This window comes from Mya arenaria, chromosome 9 (assembly GCF_026914265.1).
Source record: "Mya arenaria isolate MELC-2E11 chromosome 9, ASM2691426v1".
NCBI lineage: Eukaryota > Metazoa > Mollusca > Bivalvia > Myida > Myidae > Mya > Mya arenaria.
Window position 1 is genome coordinate 31,571,936 of NC_069130.1, and position 27,624 is coordinate 31,599,559.

A 27,624-nucleotide genomic window follows, 5' to 3' on the forward strand; every position below is an offset into this window, starting at 1 on the left:
GACATTACATTTGGTTTATCCTATTACAACTCCTCATTGAGCATTGCGGCATTACATTGGGTTTATCCTATTACAACTCTGCATTGCGCATTGCGACAATACATTGGTTTTATCCTATTACAACTCTGTATTGAGCATTGCGGCATTACATTGGGTTTATCCTATTACAACTCTGCATTGCGCATTGCGACATTACTTTGGGTTTATCCTATTACAACTCTGTAATGAGCATTGCGGCATTACATTGGGTTATCCTATTACAACTCTGTATTGATCATTGCGGCATTACATTGGGTTTATCCTATTACAACTCTGTATTGAGCTTTGCGGTATTACATTGGGTTTATCCTATTACAACTCTGTATTGAGCATTGCGGCATTACATTGGGTTTATCCTATTACAACTCGGTATTGAGATTGCGAAATTACTTTGGGTTAATCCTATTACAACTCTGTATTGAGCATTGCAACAGTCATTTTTAACAGCACAATACGGACTCGGAAGATGTCAATCTGTAATGCCTTGGCCATACCTCGTAATGTTATCAAATGCTTTACTCATTATTAGTTATTCGTTACAATTTTGAAGTATTTGCACTGTGTTTATAAGCCCAAGATAGCTCATGCATGTATCTACTTTTCCATGCCTCAGGTTGTAGTAGAGATTGAGCGACCGGTAGTGACTTCGGAGCCTAGTGGTTCCCGGCTGTGGGTCGACCTTCCAGAGAACCTCCCACCAGAGTACAACTACTTATGAGGGCGCGACGCATCAACCGTCACTCACAACTTGCTCTAATATGTCAAATACTAAAGCAGTGTTCAAAACAAATGACTTATTTCCAGTTTCCATGAAATCATTTTAAATGTAAAATCAATAAAATCATAAGATATATACTTTTTACCCGTATTCCCTTTCAAATCAGTTGATCCAATATTAATAAGTGAAACAGTTGCAACCTTCGTTAAACCAAAAAAGTCAACGTTTAAAAGGCAATTTCATTGTATCCTTATTAGTTTTGCAGGGCGATGTCGCATGCTTACCATATTTGTAACGTCATACAAAGGAAATTTTACAGACAAAGGGGCAGCCTAGTCCACAGTTAGGAAAGACGCAACCACTAATTATTGACACCATGTATCACAATTCTCCTCCATTCGCATAATGCTCATAATGTGTACAGTAAACAATAAAGGTCCGATTGGTCAAAACCTTATTAAAGTTTATAAAGTTGTTAATGGCATCGTTGTAACTTTCAACTCGTTTAATACTGCTCTGGAAGTTTAATGGATACACTTGTGATCCTCTTTCAACTGTACTTGTTTATATTTTAATTTGTGAGTACATCATCAAAAAGTTGACGTTTAAAAGTAAACTACGATGTCGTTAATCACGTCGTTAACTTCAACAATTTCTGAACAATCGGCCCAATTATAAAAATCACCGGCGAGGTCATGTACTAGTTCCTGACCAAAAGTTTTTTGTGATAAACTTTTATTTCGGTATCCTGCATAACATACATTTTACAACTCTTTTCGACTTTCTTCATTTGCCTCAATGTACACAAACCATCGAGGCGGAATGTCTATATTTGAAAAAAAAACCTGAATATTAGATATAATAGAATAAACTCTACAAACTACGGTACCATACCGTTTAATGTTGACTTATTGATTATGTAAAGTGACGATATGTGATACGTTTAGAAGAAGGTTTATGGTATTGGTAACAAAGCCTTGTAAGACCTTGTTTTTTTCCCACCTGGGAAAAATAGGATCCAATTCTTTACAGCTGGGAAAAATAAGATATAATTTGTCACACATTTCGAACATATATATCACAGCTCCTGGGAAATTGTGATCGAAGCTGGATTTTTATGTACCATGAAATCACATTCCTCACAGGTCAAAAATTGCATCATTTTTTTTAACAAAAAAGGTAAATTTTACAACTGAGTCACATTTGTCACATATTGCTATTTCCAGTATTGCAGATATATTTTGTTGATATACATGTATGCGTATATATTCTAGTGATAAAGCATCGTTGATTATGTTGTTGTCGTTTCTGTTGTTGTTGTTGCTGTTAGTTGGCTGCAATTGTAGGCGCAGTGGCAGTTGTTGTAGAGATAGTAGTTTTCTTTTTTTTCTTTTTTATGTTGTCGCTGTACGGGTATTAGTGGTATAAGTTGGAATAGTATTGGTTCTTATTGGTACCTTAATAGTTGGTGTATGCCTAGTCAAGGTAGATGAGATTGTGTTTGTTGCCGTCAGTTGTGTTTGCATAGACAGATGCACTGGAAAAAGTATTTCCAACGCTTTCAACGGCTAAATTTCGGGCAAGCAGTGAATACCGCAGTGCTAGAAGAGCTTTGGTTTAAAGATAGTTCTGTTCCGAGCTTGCCTGATATGGTCGGGCATTTACGATAGTGTAACAATTCACCATCGGGGACACAATCAGATAAAGATAAATATAGAGAAAATTTTAGTTTTAAAGCTGCACTCTCACAGATTAACCATCTTGACAACAATATTTTGTCATGGAATGAGTCAATTTAGATAAAAATTCATGTAAACCAGTCATATAAGACAGCTGACAAAACACTAGATTTCAGATTTTTATATTTAAGTTCAAAAAATGATGTTTTATGCATTTTTCTTAAACCGTTAGTAACGGTTTTAGCCATAAAACATTTATTTTGGAACGGAAATATGAAAATCTGCGATCTGACCTTTTGTCAGCAGTCTTTTATCACTGGTTTGCAGATATTTATGCAAAAATTTGCTTATTCAGACAAAAAATAAAAAAGTTGTAAAAACGGTTAATCTGTGAGAGTGCAGCTTTAAGAATTGGTGGTGGTGTTGTTGTTATTGTTGTTGTAAAAATATGTTTTATTGTTTTTGTATAAGGCGTAGTTTTAAGAATATGTTATTAGTATTATTATTATTGTTATTATTATTATTATTATTATTAATATATTATTTTCTGATTTCAATCATATATGTCAGTGTTTGAAACTGTGAGGAATAGGATCCTATTTTCCCCAGACCTGTGAATAATATGATCTGGGAATAATTATAAAGGTCCTACAAAGCCTCATATGGCTGTGACAATAAATTTATTCTAAATGCACATTTGTTTTGTCTAAATTCATGTTAACCGTGTAGAATTAGCTTCAACTGTATCAACAGTTATAGCACTAAAAATGTTGGAATTATATATTTTATGTAACATATTTATGCATTTAATTCCACCAAAAATACTTCAGAATGTAGGAAATCGCTTCTCGCAAGACAATTTCCGTGTGTGTGTGTTTGGGGGTGTCCCCGGGCCCCTAGGCCGTTCTGCCTCGGTGTTTTTTTTAAGTCTGGCTACGGCACTGAATATCATATATTTGATAAGATATAAATAAAAATAATTTTAGAGGTGTCCGTTATATGGATCTTTACTCCAATATTGATACTGGTATATGTTACACATGAGAAGGAAATGTTTTTGTTTTTTTTTGTTACCTAAGGAAAATAAAGTTGATAGCTTTAAGTTTTAAGTATTAAACCACGATCAGATGTAAATAATCTAAGTACAATGTACCACTGGGGCCAATATCACCACTGGAAACAATATCATCACTGAGGCCAATATCACCACCTGGAACAATATCACCACTGGGGCCAATATCACCTCTGGGAACAATATCACCACTGGGGCCAATATAACCACTGGGAACAATATCACCACTGGGGCCAATATCACCACCTGGAACAATATCACCACTGGGACCAATATCACCACTGGGACCAATATCACCACTGGGAACAATATCACCACCTGGAACAATATCACCACTGGGACTAATATCACCAATGGGGCCAATATCACCACTGGGACCAATATCACCACTGGGGCCAATATCACCACTGGGACCAATATCACCACTGGGAACAATATCACCAATTGGAACAATATCACCACTGGGAACAATATCACCACTGGGAACAATATCACAACTGGGAACAATATCACCACTGGGGCCAATATCACCACTGGGACCAATATTACCACTGGGAACAATATCACCACCTCGAACAATACCACCACTGGGAACATTATCACCAATGGGGCCAATATCACCACTGGAACCAATATCACCACTGGGGCCAATATCACCTCTGGGAACAATATCACCAATGGGGCCAATATCACCACTGGGGCCAATATCACCACTGGGACCAATATCACCACTGGGGCCAATATCACCTCAGGGAACAATATCACCAATGGGGCCAATATCACCACTGGGGCCAATATCACCTCTGGGAACAATATCACCACTGGGACCAATATCACCACTGGGAACAATATCATCACTGGCACCAATATCACCACTGGGGCCAATATCACCAATGAGGCCAATATCACCAATGGGGCCAATATCACCACTGGGACCAATATCACCACTGGGAACAATATCATCACTGAGGCCAATATCACCACCTGGAACAATATCACCACTGGGACCAATATCACCACTGGGACCAATATCACCACTGGGAACAATATCACCACCTGGAACAATATCACCACTGGGACCAATATCACCACTGGGACCAATATCACCACCTGGAACAATATCACCACTGGGACCAATATCACCACTGGGAACACTATCACCACCTGGAACAATATCACCACTGGGGCCAATATCACCACTGGGACCAATATCACCACAGGGACCAATATTACCACTGGGAACAATATCACCACCTGGAACAATATCACCACTGGGAACAATATCACCACCTGGAACAATATCACCACTGGGAACAATATCACCACTGGGACCAATATCGCCAATTGGGCTAATATCACCAATGGGGCCAATATCACCACTGGGACCAATATCACCACTGGGGCCAATATCACCACTGGGAACAATATCACCACTGGGACCAATATCACCACTGGGACCAATATCACCACTGGGAACAATATCACCACCTGGAACAATATCATCACCTGGAACAATATAACCACTGGGAACAATATCATCACCTGGAACAATATCACCACTGGGAACAATATCACCACCTGGAACAATATCACCACTGGGGCCAATATCACCACTGGGACCAATATCACCACTGGGACCAATATCACCACTGGGAACAATATCACCACCTGGAACAATATCACCACTGGGACTAATATTACCTCTGGGACTAATATCACCACTGGCACCAATATCACCATTGGGACCAATATCACCCTTGGGACCAATATCACCTCTGGGACCAATATCACCACTGGGACCAATTTCACTTCTGGGGCCAATATAACCACTGGGGCCAATTTCACTACTGGGGCCAATATAACCACTGGGGCCAATATCACCACTTGGGCCTTTGGAAGCAATATCATCTTTGGACCACTGGGACCAATATTATCACTGGAGCCAATACTATTACTGGGACCAATATCACTTCTAAGACCAATATCACCTCTAAGACCAATATCATCACTGGCACCAATATCACCACTGGGGCCAATATCACCACTGGAGCCAATATCACCATTGGGACCAATATCACCTCTGGGACCAATATCACAACTGGGACCAATTTCACTACTGGGGCCAATATAACCACTGGGGCCAATTTCACTACTGGGGCCAATATAACCACTGGGGCCAATATCACCACTGGGGCCTTTGGAAGCAATATCATCTTTGGACCACTGGGACCAATATCACCTCTGTGAACAATATCACCACTGGGACCAATATCACCACTGTGGCCAATATCACCACTCTTGCCTTTGGGAGCAATATCACCTTTGGGGCCACTGTGACCACTGGGACCAATATTATCACTGGAGCTAATACTATTACTTGGACCAATATCACCACTGGGTCTTCTAGGACCAATATCACCAATGGGGTATATGGGACCACTACGGCCAATATCACAATATAACTACTGAGACCACTGTGACGATTATCACCACTGACACCATTCTGACCAATATCACCACCGAGAAAAATACCATCAATGAGTATATACTATTCTAGCAGTTCATATAATTCTGTGCTCATTAAATTAATTACTCTTTATATCAATGTAGGGGCTCTTGGTGTAATACGAACGTCGTATTAAATCAATACATACACATTTATAACAAACATAAATTTTGAGTGATAAACCCCTAACTACTTACTAAATAATGCAATCATATATTGGCCCAAGTGGCTTTAATTAAGTGGTGATATGGGCCCCAGAGGCCTCAGTGATGATATTGATCCCAGTTGTCGCAGTGGTGACAGTAGTCCAAGTGGTGATATTGGTTCATGTGGCCTCAGTGATGATTTTGGTCCCAGTGAATGAGTGGCCCTAGTGGTGATATTATTCCATGTGGTCCAAGTGGTGATAATAGTCCCAGTGGTGATATTGCTACGAATGCTGATGATACTTACTGGTCCCAGTATCCTAGTACTGATGTTGGTTCCAGTTGCCAAGTGGTGATATTTGTCCCAGAAGTGATGTTGGTCCGGTGACCCATTGATGGTATTTTTCTCGGTGGTGATATTGGTCAGAATGGTGTCAGTGGTGATAATCGTCACAGTGGTCTCAGTAGTTATATTGTGATATTGGCCGTAGTGGTCCCATATACCCCATTGGTGATATTGGTCCTAGAAGACCCAGTGGTGATATTGGTCCAAGTAATAGTATTAGCTCCAGTGATAAAATTGGTCCCAGTGGTCACAGTGGCCCCAAAGGTGATATTGCTCCCAAAGGCAAGAGTGGTGATATTGGCCACAGTGGTGATATTGGTCCCAGTAGTGATATTGTTCACAGAGGTGATATTGGTCCCAGTGGTCCAAAGATGATATTGCTTCCAAAGGCCCCAGTGGTGATATTGGCCCCAGTGGTTATATTGGCCCCAGTAGTGAAATTGGCCCCAGTGGTTATATTGGCCCCAGTAGTGAAATTGGTCCCAGTTGTGATATTGGTCCCAGAGGTGATATTGGTCCCAATGGTGATATTGGCTCCAGTGGTGATATTGGCCCCAGTGGTGATATTGGTGCCAGTGGTGATATTGGTCTTAGAGGTGATATTGGTCTTAGAAGTGATATTGGTCCCAGTAATAGTATTGGCTCCAGTGATAATATTGGTCCCAGTGGTCCAAAGATGATATTGCTTCCAAAGGCCCAAGTGGTGATATTGGCCCCAGTGGTTATATTGGCCCCAGTAGTGAAATTGGCCCCAGTGGTTATATTGGCCCCAGTAGTGAAATTGGTCCCAGTGGTGATATTGGTCCCAGAGGTGATATTGGTCCCAAGGGTGATATTGGTCCCAATGGTGATATTGGTGCCAGTGGTGATATTAGTCCCAGAGGTAATATTAGTCCCAGTGGTGATATTGTTCCAGGTGGTGATATTGTTCCCAGTGGTAATATTGGTCCCAGTGGTGATATTGGTCCCAGTGGTGATATTGGCCCCAGTGGTGATATTGTTCCAGGTGGTGATATTGTTCCCAGTGGTGATATTGTTCCAGGTGATGATATTGTTCCCAGTGGTTATATAGTTCCAGGTGGTGATATTGTTCCCAGTGGTGATATTGGTCCCAGTGGTGATATTGGTCCCAGTGGTGATATTGTTCCCAGTGGTGATATTGGCCCCAGTGGTGATATTGGTCCCAGTGGTGATATTGGCCCCATTGGTGATATTAGCCCAATTGGTGATATTGGTCCCAGTGGTGATATTGTTCCCAGTGGTGATATTGTTCCAGGTGGTGATATTGTTCCCAGTGGTGATATTGTTCCAGGTGGTGATATTGTTCCCAGTGGTAATATTGGTCCCTGTGGTGATATTGGTCCCAGTGGTGATATTGGCCCCAGTGGTATATTGTTCCAGGTGGTGTTAGTGTTCCCAGTGGTGATATTGGTCCCAGTGGTGATATTGTTCCAGGTGGTGATATTGGTCCCAGTGGTGATATTGGTCCCAGTGGTGATATTGTTCCAGGTGGTGATATTGTTCCCAGTGGTGATATTGGTCCCAGTGGTGATATTGGTCCCAGTGGTGATATTGTTCCAGGTGGTGATATTGGCCTCAGTGATGATATTGTTCCCAGTGGTGATATTGGTCCCAGTGGTGATATTGGCCCCATTGGTGATATTGGCCTCATTGGTGATATTGGCCCCAGTGGTGATATTGGTGCCAGTGATGATATTGTTCCCAGTGGTGATATTGGTCCCAGTGGTGATATCGTTCCCCGAGGTGATATTGGCCCCAGTGGTGATATTGGCCCCATTGGTGATATTGTTCCCAGAGGTGATATTGGCCCCAGTGGTGATATTGGTCCCAGTGGTGATATTGGCCCCAGTGGTGATATTGGTCCCATTGGTGATATTGTTCCCAGAGGTGATATTGGCCCCAGTGGTGATATTGGTTCCAGTGGTGATAATGTTCCCAGTGGTGGTATTGTTCCAGGTGGTGATATTGTTCCCAGTGGTAATATTGGTCCCAGTGGTGATATTGGCCCCAGTGGTGATATTGTTCCCAGTTGTGATATTGTTCCCAGTGGTGATATTGTTCCCAGTGGTGATATTGTTCCAATTGGTGATATTGTTCCCGGTGGTGATATTGGCCCCAGTGGTGATATTGGTCCCAGTGGTGATATTGGCCCCATTGGTGATATTAGTCCCAGTGGTGATATTGTTCCAGGTGGTGATATTGGTCCCAGTGGTAATATTGGTCCCAGTGGTGATATTGGTCCCAGTGGTGATATTGTTCCAGGTGGTGATATTGGCCCCAGTGGTGATATTGTTCCCAGTGGTGATATTGGCCCCAGTGGTGATATTGTTCCCAGAGGTGATATTGGCCCCAGTGGTGATATTGTTCCAGTTGGTGATATTGGCCTCAGTGATGATATTGTTTCCAGTGGTGATATTGGCCCCAGTGGTGATATTGGTCCCAGTGGTGATATTGTTCCAGTGGTAACTGTAACTTGTGAAAATTGGCAAAAAAAAATGTTTTTATTTTTTTATTTTATTATCTTTGTAAAGGGTGACGACTTGACCCTGAATTTCCATGTATTTGCCGACATGACCCTGTTTAAGAGGCCAAAACTTTATCAAATCTTAACCAAACTCTATATATTTGGACTTTCCATGTAGAGTTAGTGTCAATCTTTAAGAAAATGTACAGTTTTAACGAAAACAAATGCAATTTCAAACCCGAATTTCCTAAAACATGTTACTCGACGAACCAACTACCCGCAAATTTCACCGAAATTTTCCAGACTAAAATGCATTATCCCGGTATTGCATCATAAATTCATCACGTGTGCTTAAGAGAAACAATATATCTATCACGATACAGGTGAAATGGAAGACCCTGGGATAGTATTTAGGTCCCTGCTATCAGGTAAATTTGATTATCTTTGATTGACCTTTGCTTTTTTCCGATAACCTTTAATTTGATTATGAAGTCCAGCATTGTACTAAGATTATTTACATCTGATCGTGGTTTAATACTTAAAACTTAAAGCTATCAACCTTATTTTCCTTAGGTAACAAAAAAACAACAACATTTCCTTCTCATGTGTAACATATACCAGTATCAATATTGGAGTAAAGATCCATATAACGGACACCTCTAAAATTATTTTTATTTATATCTTATCAAATATATGATATTCAGTGCCGTAGCCAGACTTAAAAAAAACACCGAGGCAGAACGGCCTAGGGGCCCGGGGACACCCCCAAACACACACACACGGAAATTGTCTTGCGAGAAGCGATTTCCTACATTCTGAAGTATTTTTGGTGGAATTAAATGCATAAATATGTTACATAAAATATATAATTCCAACATTTTTAGTGCTATAACTGTTGATACAGTTGAAGCTAATTCTACACGGTTAACATGAATTTAGACAAAACAAATGTGCATTTAGAATAAATTTATTGTCACAGCCATATGAGGCTTTGTAGGACCTTTATAATTATTCCCAGATCATATTATTCACAGGTCTGGGGAAAATAGGATCCTATTCCTCACAGTTTCAAACACTGACATATATGATTGAAATCAGAAAATAATATATTAATAATAATAATAATAATAATAATAACAATAATAATAATACTAATAACATATTCTTAAAACTACGCCTTATACAAAAACAATAAAACATATTTTTATAACAACAATAACAACAACACCACCACCAATTCTTAAAGCTGCACTCTCACAGATTAACCGTTTTTACAACTTTTTTATTTTTTGTCTGAATAAGCAAATTTTTGCATAAATATCTGCAAACCAGTGATAAAAGACTGCTGACAAAAGGTCAGATCGCAGATTTTCATATTTCCGTTCCAAAATAAATGTTTTATGGCTAAAACCGTTACTAACGGTTTAAGAAAAATGCATAAAACATCATTTTTTGAACTTAAATATAAAAATCTGAAATCTAGTGTTTTGTCAGCTGTCTTATATGACTGGTTTACATGAATTTTTATCTAAATTGACTCATTCCATGACAAAATATTGTTGTCAAGATGGTTAATCTGTGAAAACTAAAATAGCTTTAAAACTAAAATTTTCTCTATATTTATCTTTATCGGATTGTGTCCCCGATGGTGAATTGTTACACTATCGTAAATGCCCGACCATATCAGGCAAGCTCGGAACAGAACTATCTTTAAACCAAAGCTCTTCTAGCACTGCGGTATTCACTGCTTGCCCGAAATTTAGCCGTTGAAAGCGTTGGAAATACTTTTTCCAGTGCATCTGTCTATGCAAACACAACTGACGGCAACAAACACAATCTCATCTACCTTGACTAGGCATACACCAACTATTAAGGTACCAATAAGAACCAATACTATTCCAACTTATACCACTAATACCCGTACAGCGACAACATAAAAAAGAAAAAAAAGAAAACTACTATCTCCACAACAACTGCCACTGCGCCTACAATTGCAGCCAACTAACAACAACAACAGAAACGACAACAACATAATCAACGATGCTTTATCACTAGAATATATACGCATACATGTATATCAACAAAATACAGATGAAGTGCTTGATCGAGTTTGTTTTTTAAAAGTTGAAAAACGCTTCAGAGTGATATTTTGTGCATAAAATCAGTAAATATATCATTGTTTCAGAAGAAAAGGCATGTTTACATGCTTTGAAATTGCTTAATTACTGTTTGGTCGACTTTTTTGAAAAATATGTTGATAATCGCTTCAAATTTATCATTGTTTTAGAAGCAAATGCATGTATACAGGCTTTGAAATAGGATACCATTTTAGTTGCTAGGCCGCCAAGCCGCTGACATCACGCCGCTAGGCCGCTTATAGGCCGCTGAAGTACTTGATCGACTTTTTTGGACAAAAAAAAAATGAAAAACGCTTCAAAGTAAAACTTTTTATCACATGCTTACCCTTGTTTTCCGTGTAATATACCCATTACGAATTATAAGTACCTTCCATGGAAGAGAGTGTAAGATATGTTCATTCCGACCCGAGGGTCGAGTTTCCGCAAAACACTCTGCGCGAGGGTTGGGATGAACCTATCTTACACGAGCGGCTATGGTAAATGTTTTTTCTCCCATCTCAGTTAAACAAAATTAAATAAAAATGTATTTTTTTTTTGCTGGAACTCTTTTGTGCTTAGTGAAAATAATTGCGTACGGATATGCGATAATTTGTGGTTGTCATGGATATTCGCGCATTGATTCAGAGTATGTAAATGGTCTGATCGGACTTTAAATAGTTCTAAGAAGAGTGAAGCATTATTTCTTGAAATGTGCGTGAAAACTGTTTTCTGGTGACATTTAAAGCGAGAAATAATTAACTAGCGTTCTAAATATTGCCACAAGACAAGGTTTCCATGATGCGCTACAGACGACAGTCTTCAACAAGGGAGGCAATTACACTGTGGTGACCATTAAAAGAAGTTCCATCCGGGCATTTTATCTTCGCCCGTGGGCAAGATTATAAGTATCTATCATGTGTTTCCGGTAAGGATAGAAAAATCCGACCCGAGGGCACGTGCGTAAGCCGGTAACGAGGCTTGCCGAGTTACCGGTCACGCAGCGTGCCCGAGGGTCGTATTTTTCGATCCGGAACGGAAAAACATGATTGATATTTTTTTTCTTGCATACCTAAAATTATGAATTTGTGGGAAAATGACGTAGAAAAAACGAACTTTTGTACAATTACACCAAAAAGCGCGTGCGACGTTGTTTACTGACGTCATAGAGCGCAGTAATTTTAAATAACTGAAAATAGCGTTTTTTACGATGAATTATTTTTTATTTTAATTAAAAGTCTTGCAAACATATATATTTGATTGCGCTTTATTGAAATGGCATACTATATCTTTCATAAACCATACTGAAATAAATGAAATAAATAGTGGCGCGTTGTTGCGCGTGACTCATCTTACATGGGGTATGTAAGATGGGTTTTTCCAGCACTGGTCACATGACCGGAAACACACGTCCGGTATGCAAGAAAAGAATTTCTAGCATGGTTGAATTAATGGATCTACTTATCTGAGGTGGGAGAATTTTTATCTTGCCCACGGGCGAAGATAAAATGCCCGTATGGAACTCCTTTTAATGGACATGGTCACCACATTGTAATTACGTATAGCAAAATGCTCTGAAAAGAAAACAATTTAAAGCCGCTATGTTAATGTATGAACAAAAAACCTTTGATTTATCATTGTTTTCCAAAAAAAAACGCATTAACAATTCCTTTGAAATAGAGAAAAATAGGCCGCTAGGCCGCTAACTTCACGCCGCTAGGCCGCCAGGCTGCTAGGCCGCTAACTTCACGTCGCTAGGCCGCTAACTTCACGCCGCTTGACCGCTAACTTCACGCCGCTAAACCGCTAACTTCACGTACATTATGCCGATATTGATTTTACAATGTCAGATTTATTGGTTTCGCGTTTTATAACAAATTATTCATTTTAAGAGCTTTGTTTTTCACTGTAAAAATATCTATTTCGAAAGTATACGTTTAAAAATACAAACGAAACTTGTAAAAAATACATCATACTGGCGCAACTGAATCTCTGAATGTTACATTTCAATACTTCAATTTTGTTCACAGCATCATGACCACATTCTGATTAGTTTTAAATGCACTTTCGTATAACAGATTGCGATTTGTTTTTGCAAATGCAAACATATTTTGACCCACATAAATCACGACCGTGGTCGTTGTCCTTGAGTGACTCCTTTTCTGTAAAATATTGACCCCCTCTACGGCCTAGATAATAACATGACTCCCCATGATCGTTACTGTAAATAGGTATATAACCCCACCGAACAGAACCGACTATGTTCATGATATTGTAGTTTAAAAAAATATATTAGGTCAACATGTTTGGTAATTCAATACGTGTGCTCTCAATTCTTAGTAATACAGCTGGTAATACTGCAGCTATTGCTGTTGATAATACCACTACTGCTACTGATATTGCCACTGTCATCACCACCGCCACAACACCACCGCCACCACCACAACCACAACCACCACCGATAATGATGATGTTGATACAACTGCCCGGTATCATTTTACTTCATGTACAGGAGTCATAATATTATGAACCGCCAGTCGACAAGTTTGACCCGTGGGCCACTTTTTCTTAATAATAATGACTTGGGGTCGTGATTCTATTGGGGTCAAAATACATCCTTATGCCGGCCAAATCCTAATAGCCTCTTATACAACAATACTGTAATCAAGTTGTTATAGCTGCACTCTCACAGATATACCATTTTTACAACAGTTTTATTTTTTGTCTTGGAAAGAGCAATTTTTTTGCGTAAATATCTGCAAACCTGTGATATAAGATTGCTGACAAAAAAATCAGATCGTAGATTTTCATATTTCAGTTCGAAAATTAATGTTTTATGGCTTACACCGTTCCTAACGGTTTCAGAAAAATGCATAAAACATCAATTTTTGAGCTTAAATATAAAAATCTGCGATCTGATTCTTAAATGAAAAATTGTCAGAAGTCTTATATAACTGGCTTCCATGGATTTTCACAAAAGTACTCAGTTCATTAATTTTAATGGCATTTCTTGTTAACATTTAGGTACAAATTAATGTATTGTAGGTATTGATGTGATAAATTGATGTATTATATTCATGTTTACTTATGTTTTCGTATTAAATTTTAATACATACCATTTGCAATAATAATAATACCTAAGTACAGTAAGTAGGACAGTCACACATTACATGTGTATGTATCAACACCTTACTCGACATACTGTACTGTACTGGTATACTGTTCTGATCTGTATACAAGATAGCTCATTGGGCTAATGTGTTTTTGTTTTTTTTTAGATCATATACTCTTAGTACTTTAAAATAAAAGAGTCTTGTATCTCGTATCTTGAACTCACCCCTTCTTTTGTAGTTCGTGTGACCAGAAACAAGCTTGTTAACAAGTTTACTGTTACCGTTGTCATACGTTACGTTACAGTACATTATGGCCGTTTTGTCCAATTTGAGCTATGTGGCTTACTTAACTATCAAATGTTTTTGACTGGGGTTAGTGACAATAGTTTTTCTCCTTTTTGATTTGTTACTAAACACATTATGGATCTCCTTGGTTCCATTTTGGGAACGATGCAAAAGCCTCCGTCAATCAGTATTGAAGAGAAGAAGAAGAGGAAAGGTAAACGAATACAAATATATGTCATTTACTTATTCGTAACCTCTAAAGTCGACCCATTAATGTTTTACGCTTAGTATTTAGAACTTATTTGAAAAGCGAAATGACATTCAGCTGAAATATTGTTATTATTCAATTTCACATTTTTGATTAGCGGTGATTTTAGAATGAAACAAACATGACTATGTACAGTTTAAATGTTTTCTGACTACTGGTATGACAAAAAATATTTGAAAGGAAAATTATTTTCCTGAACTAACTGCAGCATAATATCGCTAAATGAATAAGAGTGTTTTGAAATTCTTGAGTTGATATCATATGTCAGTAATATTAACTTCATCATTATGTCTTATGTACTTTTCAACAAAAACTGTTGCCATTTCAATAAAAATATTCTTTTTTCTTAATTTCTCAATTGCCATACAAGTGCGTCCAAATATAAACAAGGGGCAAATTTGCCCACATGGTTAAATTGTTCCCTATTCCCTTACATAAGCAACTTAATAAAGTTTGGTTTATGCAAAGACATATTATTTTTAATAAAGAATTATTATTTGTATGTCTATGATTTATCATATCATTACAGTAGTGGTATGGATTCATTGACTAACAAATTGATATTTTTGTTCATACTGATTCTAGCTCAACAAGAACAGATTGAAAAGCAGCAGAAAGTGGAGAAGAAGAAATTACATGAATTCAGGGAAAAGGTGTTGTAATTCAGCCGATCATTTATAATATAGTACATTACTTTGAAAGTTATATTGAAATTGATCTTAAAGTATAATGAAAACTTATTAGACCTTTTTTAACTTGTTTATTTTTATAATTTCCAGATACAATCTAAAATCAATGAGTTCATCAAGGATGGCAGACAGGAGAAGCTGCAGCTTGATCCGATGGACAAAACATATAGAGCGATCGTGTACGCCCATCTAGATTAATTATATTAACGCCACAAACTGGAAAAATGCTGGTTGATATTTACCTGGTCCATAGTTTTGTGGGCATATTTATTAATATTTTTATAAAATTGTTTACAAAATTATTATATTCATTTTAAGATGGTATATACTATACAGTAAAAAACTCTGGGGGAGCTTATTTATAATATTAGATATTTCAATTGACCTTGCTTTTTTCATATTACCTGTAGATACTTTTACAGGAAGTTTTATTTAAGATATTTTAATAACAGATATTTGTTACAGGCATGAAGTAGCAGACATTGCTGGACTTGCATCCTTCTCATTTGGCCTGGAAGAAAAAGACAGATATGTAATGATGTGGAAAAAGGTACATTGTTGTTGTAAAAAGTACAAGTACACTAACTTGTCAAATATGCAGTAATGAGGTTAAAGGTACAGATGTACACACCAGTCAGTTTATGCAATGATATGTAAAAAGTACCCATACATGCATTTGTCAGATATGCAATGATGTGGAAAAAGTGCACATACACACACTTGTGAGATATGTAATGATGTTGGAAAAGGTTCACATACACACTTGTCAGATATGCAATGATGTGGAAAAGGGACACATACACACATTTGTCGGATATGCAATGATGTGGAAAAAGTACACATACACACATTTGTCAGATATGCAATGATGTGGAAAAAGTACACATACACACATTTGTCAGATATGCAATGATGTGGAAAAGGGACACATACACACATTTGTCGGATATGCAATGATGTGAAAAAGGGACACATACACAAATTTTCAGATATGCAATGATGTGCTAAAGGTACACATAAGACACACTTGTCAGATATGCAATGATGTTGGAAAAGTACGCATACACACACTTGTGAGGTATACAATGAAGTTGGAAAAAGTACGCATACACACATTTGTCAGATATATAATGATGTTGGAAAAAGTAAACATACACACACTTGTGAGATATGCAATGAAGTTGGAAAAGGTACACATACACACACTTTTGAGATATGCAATGATGTGGAAAAGGTACACATACACACATTTGTGGGATATGCAATGAAGTTGGAAAAGGGACACATACACAAATTTTCAGATATGCAATGATGTGGTAAAGGGACACATACACACACTTGTCAGATATGCAATGATGTTGGAAAAAGTACACATACACACACTTGTGAGATATACAATGATGTTGGAAAAAGTACACATACACACATTTGTCAGATATATAATGATGTTGGAAAAAGTACACATAGACACACTTGTCAGATATGCAATAAAGTTGGAAAAAGTACACATAGACACACTTGTCAGATATGCAATGAAGTTGGAAAAGGTACACATACACACACTTGTGAGATATGCAATGATGTTGGAAAAGGTACACATACACACATTTGTCAGATTTATAATGATGTTGGAAAAGGTACACATACACACACTTTTGAGATATACAATGATGTTGGAAAAAGTACGCATACACACATTTGTCAGATATATAATGTTGTTGGAAAAAGTACACATACATGCATAAAATTTGTCAGATATACAATGATGATGGAAAAAGAAAATGTACAAGCATTTTGTCAGATATACCATGATGTTCATACACGCATTTGTCTGATATACCATGATGTTCATACAAGCATTTGTCTGATATACCATGATGTTCATACACGCATTTGTCTGATATGCAATGAAGTTGGAAAAGGTACACATACACACACTTGTGAGATATGCAATGAAGTTGGAAAAGGTACACATACACACACTTGTGAGATATGCAATGATGTTGGAAAAAGTACACATATACACACTTGTGAGATATGCAATGATTGGAAAAGGTACACATACACACACTTGTAAGATATGCAATGAAGTTGGAAAAAGTACACATACACACACTTGTGAGATATGCAATGATGTGGAAAAGGTACACATACACACACTTGTAAGATATGCAATCATGTGGAAAAAGTACACATACACACACTTGTGAGATATGCAATGATGTTGGAAAAAGTACACATATACACACTTGTGAGATATACAATAATGTGGAAAAGGTACACATACACACACTTGTAAGATATGCAATGATGTGGAAAAGGTATGCATACACACACTTGTCAGATACACAATGATGTTGGAAAAGGTAAACAATACACACTTGTCTAATATGCAATGATTGGAAAAGGTACACATACACACATTTGTCAGAAATGCAATGATATTTATTTGTAAAAGGATAAAAAAAGAATGAATAGGGGCCAATGGAATTACTTAATTTCCTAACCACACCAAAATTAATATGTGGATGGATCTTTTGTTAGCACTTGAATGCTAAATTTCACAGTTAAGCTGTAATTTGTTTGACAAAATTATTTGAGAATTTTGATAGAAAGTTAATACTGTATATTTGATCTTGTAAAACAATTTATAATCATTGGCATTAACTTTGTAGTTTGCAATATAATGTGCATTGAAAAATCAGTTTAATTACCCCCAAATAGCTCATTGTGTTATGTTTTTTGTGAAAACTATACATGTTACATAATACCTCAGATTTTAGCCTACTGAGAAAAGCTAAAATATCAGGGAAGGTTAAAAGATGCAAACAAACAAAAATGATACTTAATTCCTCAGTTTGATTTAAAGAAATATTTGGAATCATCATACATGCCATATTTCTGATCTAGGCTTCCCAGGAGATTTTGGTCTGAATTCCAGGGGATTTTATATTGCACCATACACACATTTGTCAGATATATAATGATGTTGGAAAAAGTAAACATACACACACTTGTGAGATATGCAATGAAGTTGGAAAAGGTACACATACACACACTTTTGAGATATGCAATGATGTGGAAAAGGTACACATACACACATTTGTGGGATATGCAATGAAGTTGGAAAAGGGACACATACACAAATTTTCAGATATGCAATGATGTGGTAAAGGGACACATACACACACTTGTCAGATATGCAATGATGTTGGAAAAAGTACACATACACACTTGTGAGATATACAATGATGTTGGAAAAAGTACACATACACACATTTGTCAGATATATAATGATGTTGGAAAAAGTACACATAGACACACTTGTCAGATATGCAATGAAGTTGGAAAAAGTACACATAGACACACTTGTCAGATATGCAATGAAGTTGGAAAAGGTACACAATACACACACTTGTGAGATATGCAATGAAGTTGGAAAAGGTACACATACACACACTTGTGAGATATGCAATGATGTTGGAAAAGGTACACATACACACATTTGTCAGATTTATAATGATGTTGGAAAAGGTACACATACACACACTTGTGAGATATACAATGATGTTGGAAAAAGTATGCATACACACATTTGTCAGATATATAATGTTGTTGGAAAACGTACACATACATGCATAAAATTTGTCAGATATACAATGATGATGGAAAAAGAAAACGTACAAGCATTTTGTCAGATATACCATGATGTTCATACACGCATTTGTCTGATATACTATGATGTTCATACAAGCATTTGTCTGATATACCATGATGTTCATACACGCTTTTGTCTGATATACCATGATGTTCATACAAGCATTTGTCTGATATACCATGATATTCATACACGCATTTGTCTGATATGCAATGAAGTTGGAAAAGGTACACATACACACACTTGTGAGATATGCAATGAAGTTGGAAAAGGTACACATACACACACTTGTGAGATATACAATGATGTTGGAAAAAGTACACATATACACACTTGTGAGATATGCAATGATTGGAAAAGGTACACATACACACACTTGTAAGATATGCAATGAAGTTGGAAAAAGTACACATACACACACTTGTGAGATATGCAATGATGTGGAAAAGGTACACATACACACACTTGTAAGATATGCAATCATGTGGAAAAAGTACACATACACACACTTGTGAGATATGCAATGATGTTGGAAAAAGTACACATATACACACTTGTGAGATATGCAATAATGTGGAAAAGGTACACATACACACACTTGTAAGATATGCAATGATGTGGAAAAGGTATGCATACACACACTTGTCAGATACACAATGATGTTGGAAAAGGTAAACAATACACACTTGTCTAATATGCAATGATTGGAAAAGGTACACATACACACATTTGTCAGAAATGCAATGATATTTATTTGTAAAAGGATAAAAAAAGAATGAATAGGGGCCAATGGAATTACTTAATTTCCTAACCACACCAAAATTAATATGTGGACGGATCTTTTGTTAGCACTTGAATGCTAAATTTCACAGTTAAGCTGTAATTTGTTTGACAAAATTATTTGAGAATTTTGATAGAAAGTTAATACTGTATATTTGATCTTGTAAAACAATTTATAATCATTGGCATTAACTTTGTAGTTTGCAATATAATGTGCATTGAAAAATCAGTTTAATTACCCCCAAATAGCTCATTGTGTTATGGTTTTTGTGAAAACTATACATGTTACATAATACCTCAGAATTTAGTCACTGAGAAAAGCTTAAATATAAGGGAAGGTTAAAAGATGCAAACAAACAAAAATGATACTTAATTCCTCAGTTTGATTTAAAGAAATATTTGGAATCATCATACATGCCATATTTCTGAGAGGCTTCCCAGGGGATTTTGGTCTGAATTCCAGGGGATTTTATATTACACCAGGGGATTTTTATGCAGCAAAATTTTGTGCAATATCTACATTTATGATGTAAGAATAAATACAGAAACACACTCTGATAACAATAATTTTTTTACTTGGTCATCATGGTCCTTCATGGAATTTCACACTCATAATATTATGGATGCTTTCCACTGTCAACCTTGAGCTAGTTTTTTTTATAAATTTCAGGGGATTATCATGGTACTTGTATGAAATATTGAGGAATTTAAAGTGAAAAAAATGTTGTTTTTATTCAACAAACCACTGCTGTAATTCATATACCAGTAGTTATTATTACAACAATGGTAATGTCAGGGTAGGCTGCAGGGGAGGTAATGATGCCAACAGTTTTTAATCATAGTCATAGATGACCAAACACCGATAGTTTGAACAGGAAATTAAAATTTGATGAGGGAAAGGTCAGGGCATGTTAAAAAGAATTGTTTCCAAAATGTGTTGCTCACAAACAACATTAAAAAAGAAAAACATTAAAAAAAATGTTCAATTTTCAAAATAAAAATATCAACATCAAAAATGTATTTTTTATGTTTTGCAGTGTGATACTTTGGTTTATTAATAAATTACAGTAATTGGTTGTCCAACTCATTGGGAAGCCATACTTGGGTAACTTTTTGATTTGGGTAAAAATGAAAATGAGATTTTATCATTTTAATTTAAAAAAAAATCATGCCAATAAATGTTGTTATTTTGGCCATTAAGCTGTTATAAATCACCCTGACTTGCTGTGAAACACTAAGACATGGAATGAAATAAAGTAAGATTTTTTACTAAAGTTGATATTTTATAAGAGCGCTTAGTTGCAAGCCAGAAGTAAACTGTCTTACTACCTTCAAGGTTGATCATTATAGTCTACACGAGTGTTCTCAAGAACTCAGTTTCTGTTGGTCATATATATAATAACGCCCTACAACAAATCTAATAATACAGCACATGGTGTTTAATTAGGGGTTAAACAACTCTGTATTGAAAAATAACACTTGTGGAATATCCTGTAATATTTTGCATTGTTATTATATTCCTTTAGCTAAACTGACTCAGGAATAGCCCAACAACAAACTAACCTAAAACAATCTATTGAAAAGGAACATGTTTTCAATTATGAAAGGTCCTAGCAAGATGTTTTATGCCAATGGGAGTGATCTTTTTGTATTGTGTGCATTGTTTTCTGGAAATCCAAGATAGATGATCAACATACTTGTAGCTGGAGCCTTCATGGAGGGGATTCCAAGGAGTTAAGAAATTACTGTTACATGTTTGTATATCTTTTATCTCGAGTACAGAAAAGTGCAGTAAAACTGTGAGAGACCAATTAGTTTTAAGATGTTTTAACTGCAGCTTGATGATTGTGTTTGACTGATTGTTGATTTCTCTATGGTTCAGGAGTTTGCACCGTCTGACGAGGAACTTTTGGCATACAGGCGAGAAGAGGAGTGGGATCCAGAGAAGGCCAGGCACACTGACCAGCTCAGGGTAGGCATGGAGTTGTATTGCTGAACATTGCAGGGAGAGGAGTTATGTTTCTGAACACTGCCAGGTCAGGAGGGGAGTTGTATTCCTGAAAATTACCACTGTGGGAGGGGAGTTCTGTTTATGAACATTGCCAGGGTGGGAGGGAAGTAATGTCTATGAACATTGCCAGGGTGGGAAGGGAGTAATGTTTATGAACATTGCCAGGGTGGGAGGGGAGTTATGTTTATGAACATTGCCAGGGTGGAAGGGGAGTTATGTTTATGAACATTGCCAGGGTGGGAGGGGAGTTATGTTTATGAAAATATTTTGGGTGGGAGGGAGTTATGTTTATGAACATTGCCAGAGTGGGAGGGGAGTTATGTTTATGAAAATATTTTGGGTGGGAGGGAGTTATGTTTATGAACATTGCTGGGGTGGGAGGGCAGTTCTTTTTATGAACATTACCAGGATGGGAGGGGAGTTATGTTTATGAAAATTGCCAGGGTGGGAGGGGAGTTCTGTTTATGAACATTTCCAGGGTGGGAGGGGAGTTATGTTTATGAACATTGCTGAGGTGGGAGGGGAGTTATGTTTATGAATATTGCTGGGATGGGATGGGAGTTCTGTTTATGAACATTTCTAGGGTGGGAGGGAAGTTATATTTATGAACATTGCTGAGGTGGGAGGGGAGTTATGTTTATGAATATTGCTGGGATGGGATGGGAGTTCTGTTTATAAACATTGCCGGGGTGGGAGGAGAGTTATATTTATGAACATTGCTGAGTTGGGAGGGGAGTTATGTTTATGAATATTGCTGGGATGGGATGGGAGTTCTGTTTATAAACATTGCTGGGGTGGGAGGAGAGTTATATTTATGAACATTGCCTGGGTGGGAGGGGAGTTATGTTTATGAACATTGCTGAGGTGGGAGGGGAGTTCTGTTTATGAACATTGCTGGGATGTGAGGGGAGTTATGTTTATGAACATTGCTGGGGTGGGAGGAGAGTTATGTTTATGAACATTGCTGGTGTTGGAGGGGATTTATGTTTATGAACATTGCTGAGGTGGGAGGGGAGTTATGTTTATGAACATTGCTGGGGTGGGAGGGGAGTTTTGTTTATGAACATTGCTGGGGTGGGAGGGGAGTTATGTTTGTGAACATTGCTAGGGTGGGAGGAGAGTTCGGTTGATGAACATAGTCAGGGTTGGAGGGGAGTTATGTTTATGAACATTGCTGGGGTGGGAGGGGAGTTATGTTTATGAACATTGCTGGGGTGGGAGGGGAGTTATGTTTATGAACATTGCTGGGGTGGGAGGGGAGTTATGTTTGTGAACATTGCTAGGGTGGGAGGTGAGTTATGTTTATGAACATTGCCAGGATGGTAGGGGAGTTCTGTTAATGAACATTGCTGGGGTGGGAGGGGAGTTCTGTTTATGAACATTGCTGGGATGGGAGGGGAGATATGTTTATGAACATTGCTGGGGTGGGAGGGGAGTTATGTTTATGAACATTGCTGGGGTGGGAGGGGAGTTATGTTTATGAACATTGCTGGGGTGGGAGGGGAGTTATGTTTATGAACATTGCTGGGGTGGGAGGGGAGTTATGTTTATGAACATTGCTAGGGTGGGAGGGGAGTTATGTTTATGAACATTGCTGGGATGGGAGGGGAGTTCTATTTATGAACATTGCCAGGGTGGGAAAGGAGATCTGTTTATGAACATTGCCAGGGTGCAAGGGGAGTTATGTTTCTGACCATTGCCAGGGGTGTGAGGCTTCTTGAAATCCTGAACATTGCGGATGAGAGGGAAGCTGTAACTCTGAACATTGCAGGGGTTTGAGCGAAGTTGTCTTTTTGAACATAGCCAGGGTAGGTGGTGGTTGTATTTCTTTTCATAGCCAGGGAAGGTTGGGGTTGTATTCCTTACCGTTGCCAGGGTAGGTGGGTGGCTGTATTCCTTATCATAGCCAGGGTAGGTGGGGGGGTTGTGATCCTTAACATTGCAAGGGCATGTAGGGTTTGTATTCTTCAACATTGCCAACATACAAGTTGATCGATTTTCCTGAAATTAGCTAGGTAATGTGGGAGTTGTATTCCTGAATATTGCCAGGGAGGACTGGGAGTTTTACCAGGGTTAGAGGGGAGTGTTATCCTTACCAGGGTTAGAGGGGAGTTTTATCCTTACCAGGGTTAGAGGGGAGTTTTATCCTTGAACATTGCTGGGTCTGTGTATTCTTTAACATTGTCAGGGTAGAAGAGGAATTGTATTTCTGAACATTATTAGGGTTAGAGAGTGATTTAAAAGGTAAAATTTATACAAAACTCTTTTTATTTATTTTTAGCTTGACTATTCGAAGAATAAGGAGGGCTATACTACTAGCCCCAGCGTCGGCGTCCGGTTAAAGTTTCACGTATAAGTCCAATGCCATTCATTCAATTGACTTAATACTTCACACAGTTGTTCAGAGCCATCACATAATGAGGTAAGATAACTCCATATTATCTTTTATACAAATTATGGCCCCTGATTGACTATGGAACTTAGGTTAAAGTTTTAGGGCAGGTTGGGATATTTATTAATAACTTCTATTCCCTTCATTCAATTGACTTAATACTTCACACAATTGTTCAGGACCATCACACAATGAGGTTACATAACTCCATATTATCCTTAAAACAAGTTATGGCCCCTGATTGACTTAGGTTAAAGTTTTAGGGCAAGTTAAAGTTAAGGGCAAGTTGGGATTTTTATAAAAAAAACTTCTATACCTTTCATTCAATGCACTTAATAAAATGCAAAATTATTGACGACCATCATACAACAAGAAACATAACTCCATTTTAACCCTAAATACAAATTATGGCCCTTGAATATTTATTTTTAAAATTTTATTTTAATTTCTTTTGAAAGGCACATTTTTATATTCTTAACATCATTTTCATAAAGGGAAAACAAGTTATTTGAATGACTTGCGCCATTGTTCGGGCGTGCTGGTGGGAGTGCAGCATAAAAGTCACCTTATGTATGGAATAATTTTAGCTAGGTTTGACATAAAGAGACCAAACTTGGTATATATGTAGAGTTTATGGAGACCTTTTATGGGAATGTGTTTGAAGCCCCTACGATCAAGGTCAAGGTTACTATTAATAGAAAAAGGGTTGGTATTGAATAACTTAAGTAAGGGTCTACATATTGTGACAAAACTTGGTATATAGGAAGAGTTTATAGAGACCTTTCCTGAGATTGTGTTTTGGGCCCCGAGAGCTATGGTCTAGGTCAAGGTCACTGTTGCTAAAAAAAGAAATATGGTTAGTACTGAATAACTCGAGTAAGGGTTGACATAATGTGACCAAACTTGGTATATAGGACAAGTTTATGCAGAGCTTTCATAGATTGCATTTTGGCCCCCTAGAGTCAAGGTCACTGTTACTAATAATAGATTACTGTTTCAGTTATGGTTGACATACTGTGACCAAACTTGATATGTAGGAAGAGTTTATGAAGGATTTTCATGGGATTGTGTTTGGGGCCCTTAGGATCAAGGTCACTGTTACAAAACATAGAAGAAAGCAGTTGAAACTGAATCTCTTCTGCCAATCATTAAAAACCTGGTGTTGTCACATCGTGATTCTTGTTAACTTTTTAATTTGATTGTTTTATTGGTTTTGACAGGCACATATTACATCGTTATTGTATTCACTTCTAAGTCAAAGCGGCGTAGTCGAGCGCGCTGTCTTATGACAGCTCTTGTTGTGTTATACAGCCACATTTTACCAGATACTAACTTGTTATATACCATTAAAACCGTTCAGCTATGAACAAGTGTTGTGAATTCTTGTTTGGTTTGACTTACAGGCTATAGAGAGGTTAGCTGCCGAGTCAAAACCCACTGTATCAAAAGTTGAACCAAGCACAAACTACCGGGACAAATACAAACACCTTATTGGTGACACTGCAGCCAAAGATGCAGCTCAGTCTACTATTACAAACAGATCATACGGATTTGGTAGGAAATAAATGGTCTAATTTGGAATGTCACTTGTATAATTATGTATGTGTGCTTGTAAGGATTTAAAGAACTTATATTAGTTTATGTCAGTCCATTAATTTAGTCATTCATCTGTTATAAAGGAAAATTATAAAGAGGGGTGCATCGTTGTGAATTAATGAATATAGTTTATTTAATGCATTAAAAATTCACATCATTAATTGAATTTTCTTATATTTTCAGTATCAAGTGAAAATAAGCGTGACAGGAGGACAGTAGAACAAGTATTAGCAGACTCCAGAGCAAAGAAAAAGTTAAAAACTGAACAGTCTTCGGATGATATAAGCAATTTGGTTCAAGATAGTAATAGTTGAGGATTATAGTTTACAGAATTAGCTTGGCATTTTCTTCTAACACTGGTTGAACAGCCAAATAATTATTAAGTATGACACTAATTTAACTGTAGAACTAAACCAACGATGAAATAAACATCCAGTTATTGATTCTTGCTGAACTTCTATCCAAAAACACAAATGCGATTACATGTGTTAGGTAGACTGTATGATTTTAGTTCAGCTGCACACAAAGTGCTAAGTGCGAGTAATTGTGATAGGGTGATTGTCTGTTGTCGGTTTGTCTGTTCAGACATGGTCGGTCCATCCCTCAAGCCTGCAGTCGTCAACATTATCCTTCAAACAGCTTCTCTTCATAAACCACCAGAATAACTTCAACCAGACTCCACAGAAATGTTCTCTGGGTGGTCTTCTTCCAGATTCTTTCAATAAAAAAGCTTTATGCGGAACTGGGGTTTCCATGGCAAATCTTTGAAAATCCTCTTTTCAGAAACCGCTTGCCTGATTTCGGAATATTTTCATAGAAATATTCCTTAGGTGACCTTTTGAAAACAATTGGTCTGATATCAAAATATTTTGGAAGAAATGATCCTTGGCCCTTTTATCAAAATTAAAAAATAGTAAATATTTTTTATGACTATTTTTATTTATTTAATAAATCATACAGATATATATTTTTATAATTGTTTTATTGTTTAACAATCAATGAAGATACCAACTTCAAACTTCTTGAACTTATTTACAGTGACAATGAGTTATTTTCTCCAATCATCACCAAATTTAAACAGAATGTGTATGGACACAATTCCTTGGATGTGATAACTAGCCAAAGCGCTGTAGTCACCCCAGAGTTGGTGCCCTTTTATTCAAGAAATGTCTAGAGCACCATCGAAGTTTTACTCAGGTGAAGGATATAGGGCCATAATGGCTCTTTTGTTTTTATACATATTCAGTGCCATTTTCCAGAGACAAGACCCATGTTTGCATTGATGTCGATTCAGCTGTAATGTCATTATTTTAATCTCTCCGTCATGTTTGCCATGTTGTAACCCAATGTTTTGTGACTGTTTGAATTCCCTTCTTGACTGTCAACAATAAGTTATCCTTCTGTTAAATTTATTTTTTTGCTAGCATAATGCCATTATTCATATGGGTACTGTTAACTCATTATTACACAACCATGTATGTGATTTTTGCACTTGTTTTTAATAAATACATATAAGTAAGTCACCAGTGTTTAAAACTTTTTTAAAACACTTTTTTAACAGTTTTCATTTCTTGTTTTCGTTTCAGGGATCACACAAGGTGAACGGCTTAGCTTATGTTTTTTCTCTGGTCTTTATTTAACTTGGTTTTTGTGTGTATCGTATTGGACAAGATCAGTTACCAGTCTTAACACTTTAGTCAGTACAGGGATGTGTGAGTTCGTCAGTT

General features: G+C 37.2%; 3 protein-coding genes across 3 annotated transcripts; 2 read left to right on the plus strand and 1 right to left on the minus strand.

Moving 5' to 3' along the window:
• Positions 1 to 3,548: 3,548 nt before the first annotated feature.
• On the minus strand, positions 3,549 to 6,553 carry LOC128245933 (collagen alpha-2(I) chain-like). Its single transcript, XM_052964154.1, has 4 exons — positions 6,468 to 6,553; positions 5,695 to 5,911; positions 4,310 to 5,426; positions 3,549 to 4,255 (listed from the first exon to the last, which is right to left on the minus strand). The coding sequence occupies exons 1-4, from the start codon at positions 6,551 to 6,553 to the stop codon at positions 3,549 to 3,551; spliced, it is 2,127 nt and encodes a 708-aa protein (XP_052820114.1).
• Positions 6,554 to 6,588: 35 nt separating this feature from the next.
• Positions 6,589 to 10,040, plus strand: LOC128245934 (collagen alpha-2(I) chain-like). Its single transcript, XM_052964155.1, has 5 exons — positions 6,589 to 6,624; positions 6,868 to 7,102; positions 7,201 to 7,839; positions 7,962 to 8,989; positions 10,026 to 10,040. The coding sequence occupies exons 1-5, from the start codon at positions 6,589 to 6,591 to the stop codon at positions 10,038 to 10,040; spliced, it is 1,953 nt and encodes a 650-aa protein (XP_052820115.1).
• A 4,524-nt stretch (positions 10,041 to 14,564) lies between these two features.
• Positions 14,565 to 27,417, plus strand: LOC128202700 (sperm-associated antigen 7 homolog). Its single transcript, XM_052903769.1, has 7 exons — positions 14,565 to 14,717; positions 15,357 to 15,424; positions 15,551 to 15,639; positions 15,926 to 16,010; positions 21,781 to 21,870; positions 25,705 to 25,855; positions 26,081 to 27,417. The coding sequence occupies exons 1-7, from the start codon at positions 14,639 to 14,641 to the stop codon at positions 26,209 to 26,211; spliced, it is 693 nt and encodes a 230-aa protein (XP_052759729.1). The 5' UTR covers positions 14,565 to 14,638; the 3' UTR covers positions 26,212 to 27,417.
• The last annotated feature ends 207 nt before the right edge of the window (positions 27,418 to 27,624 follow it).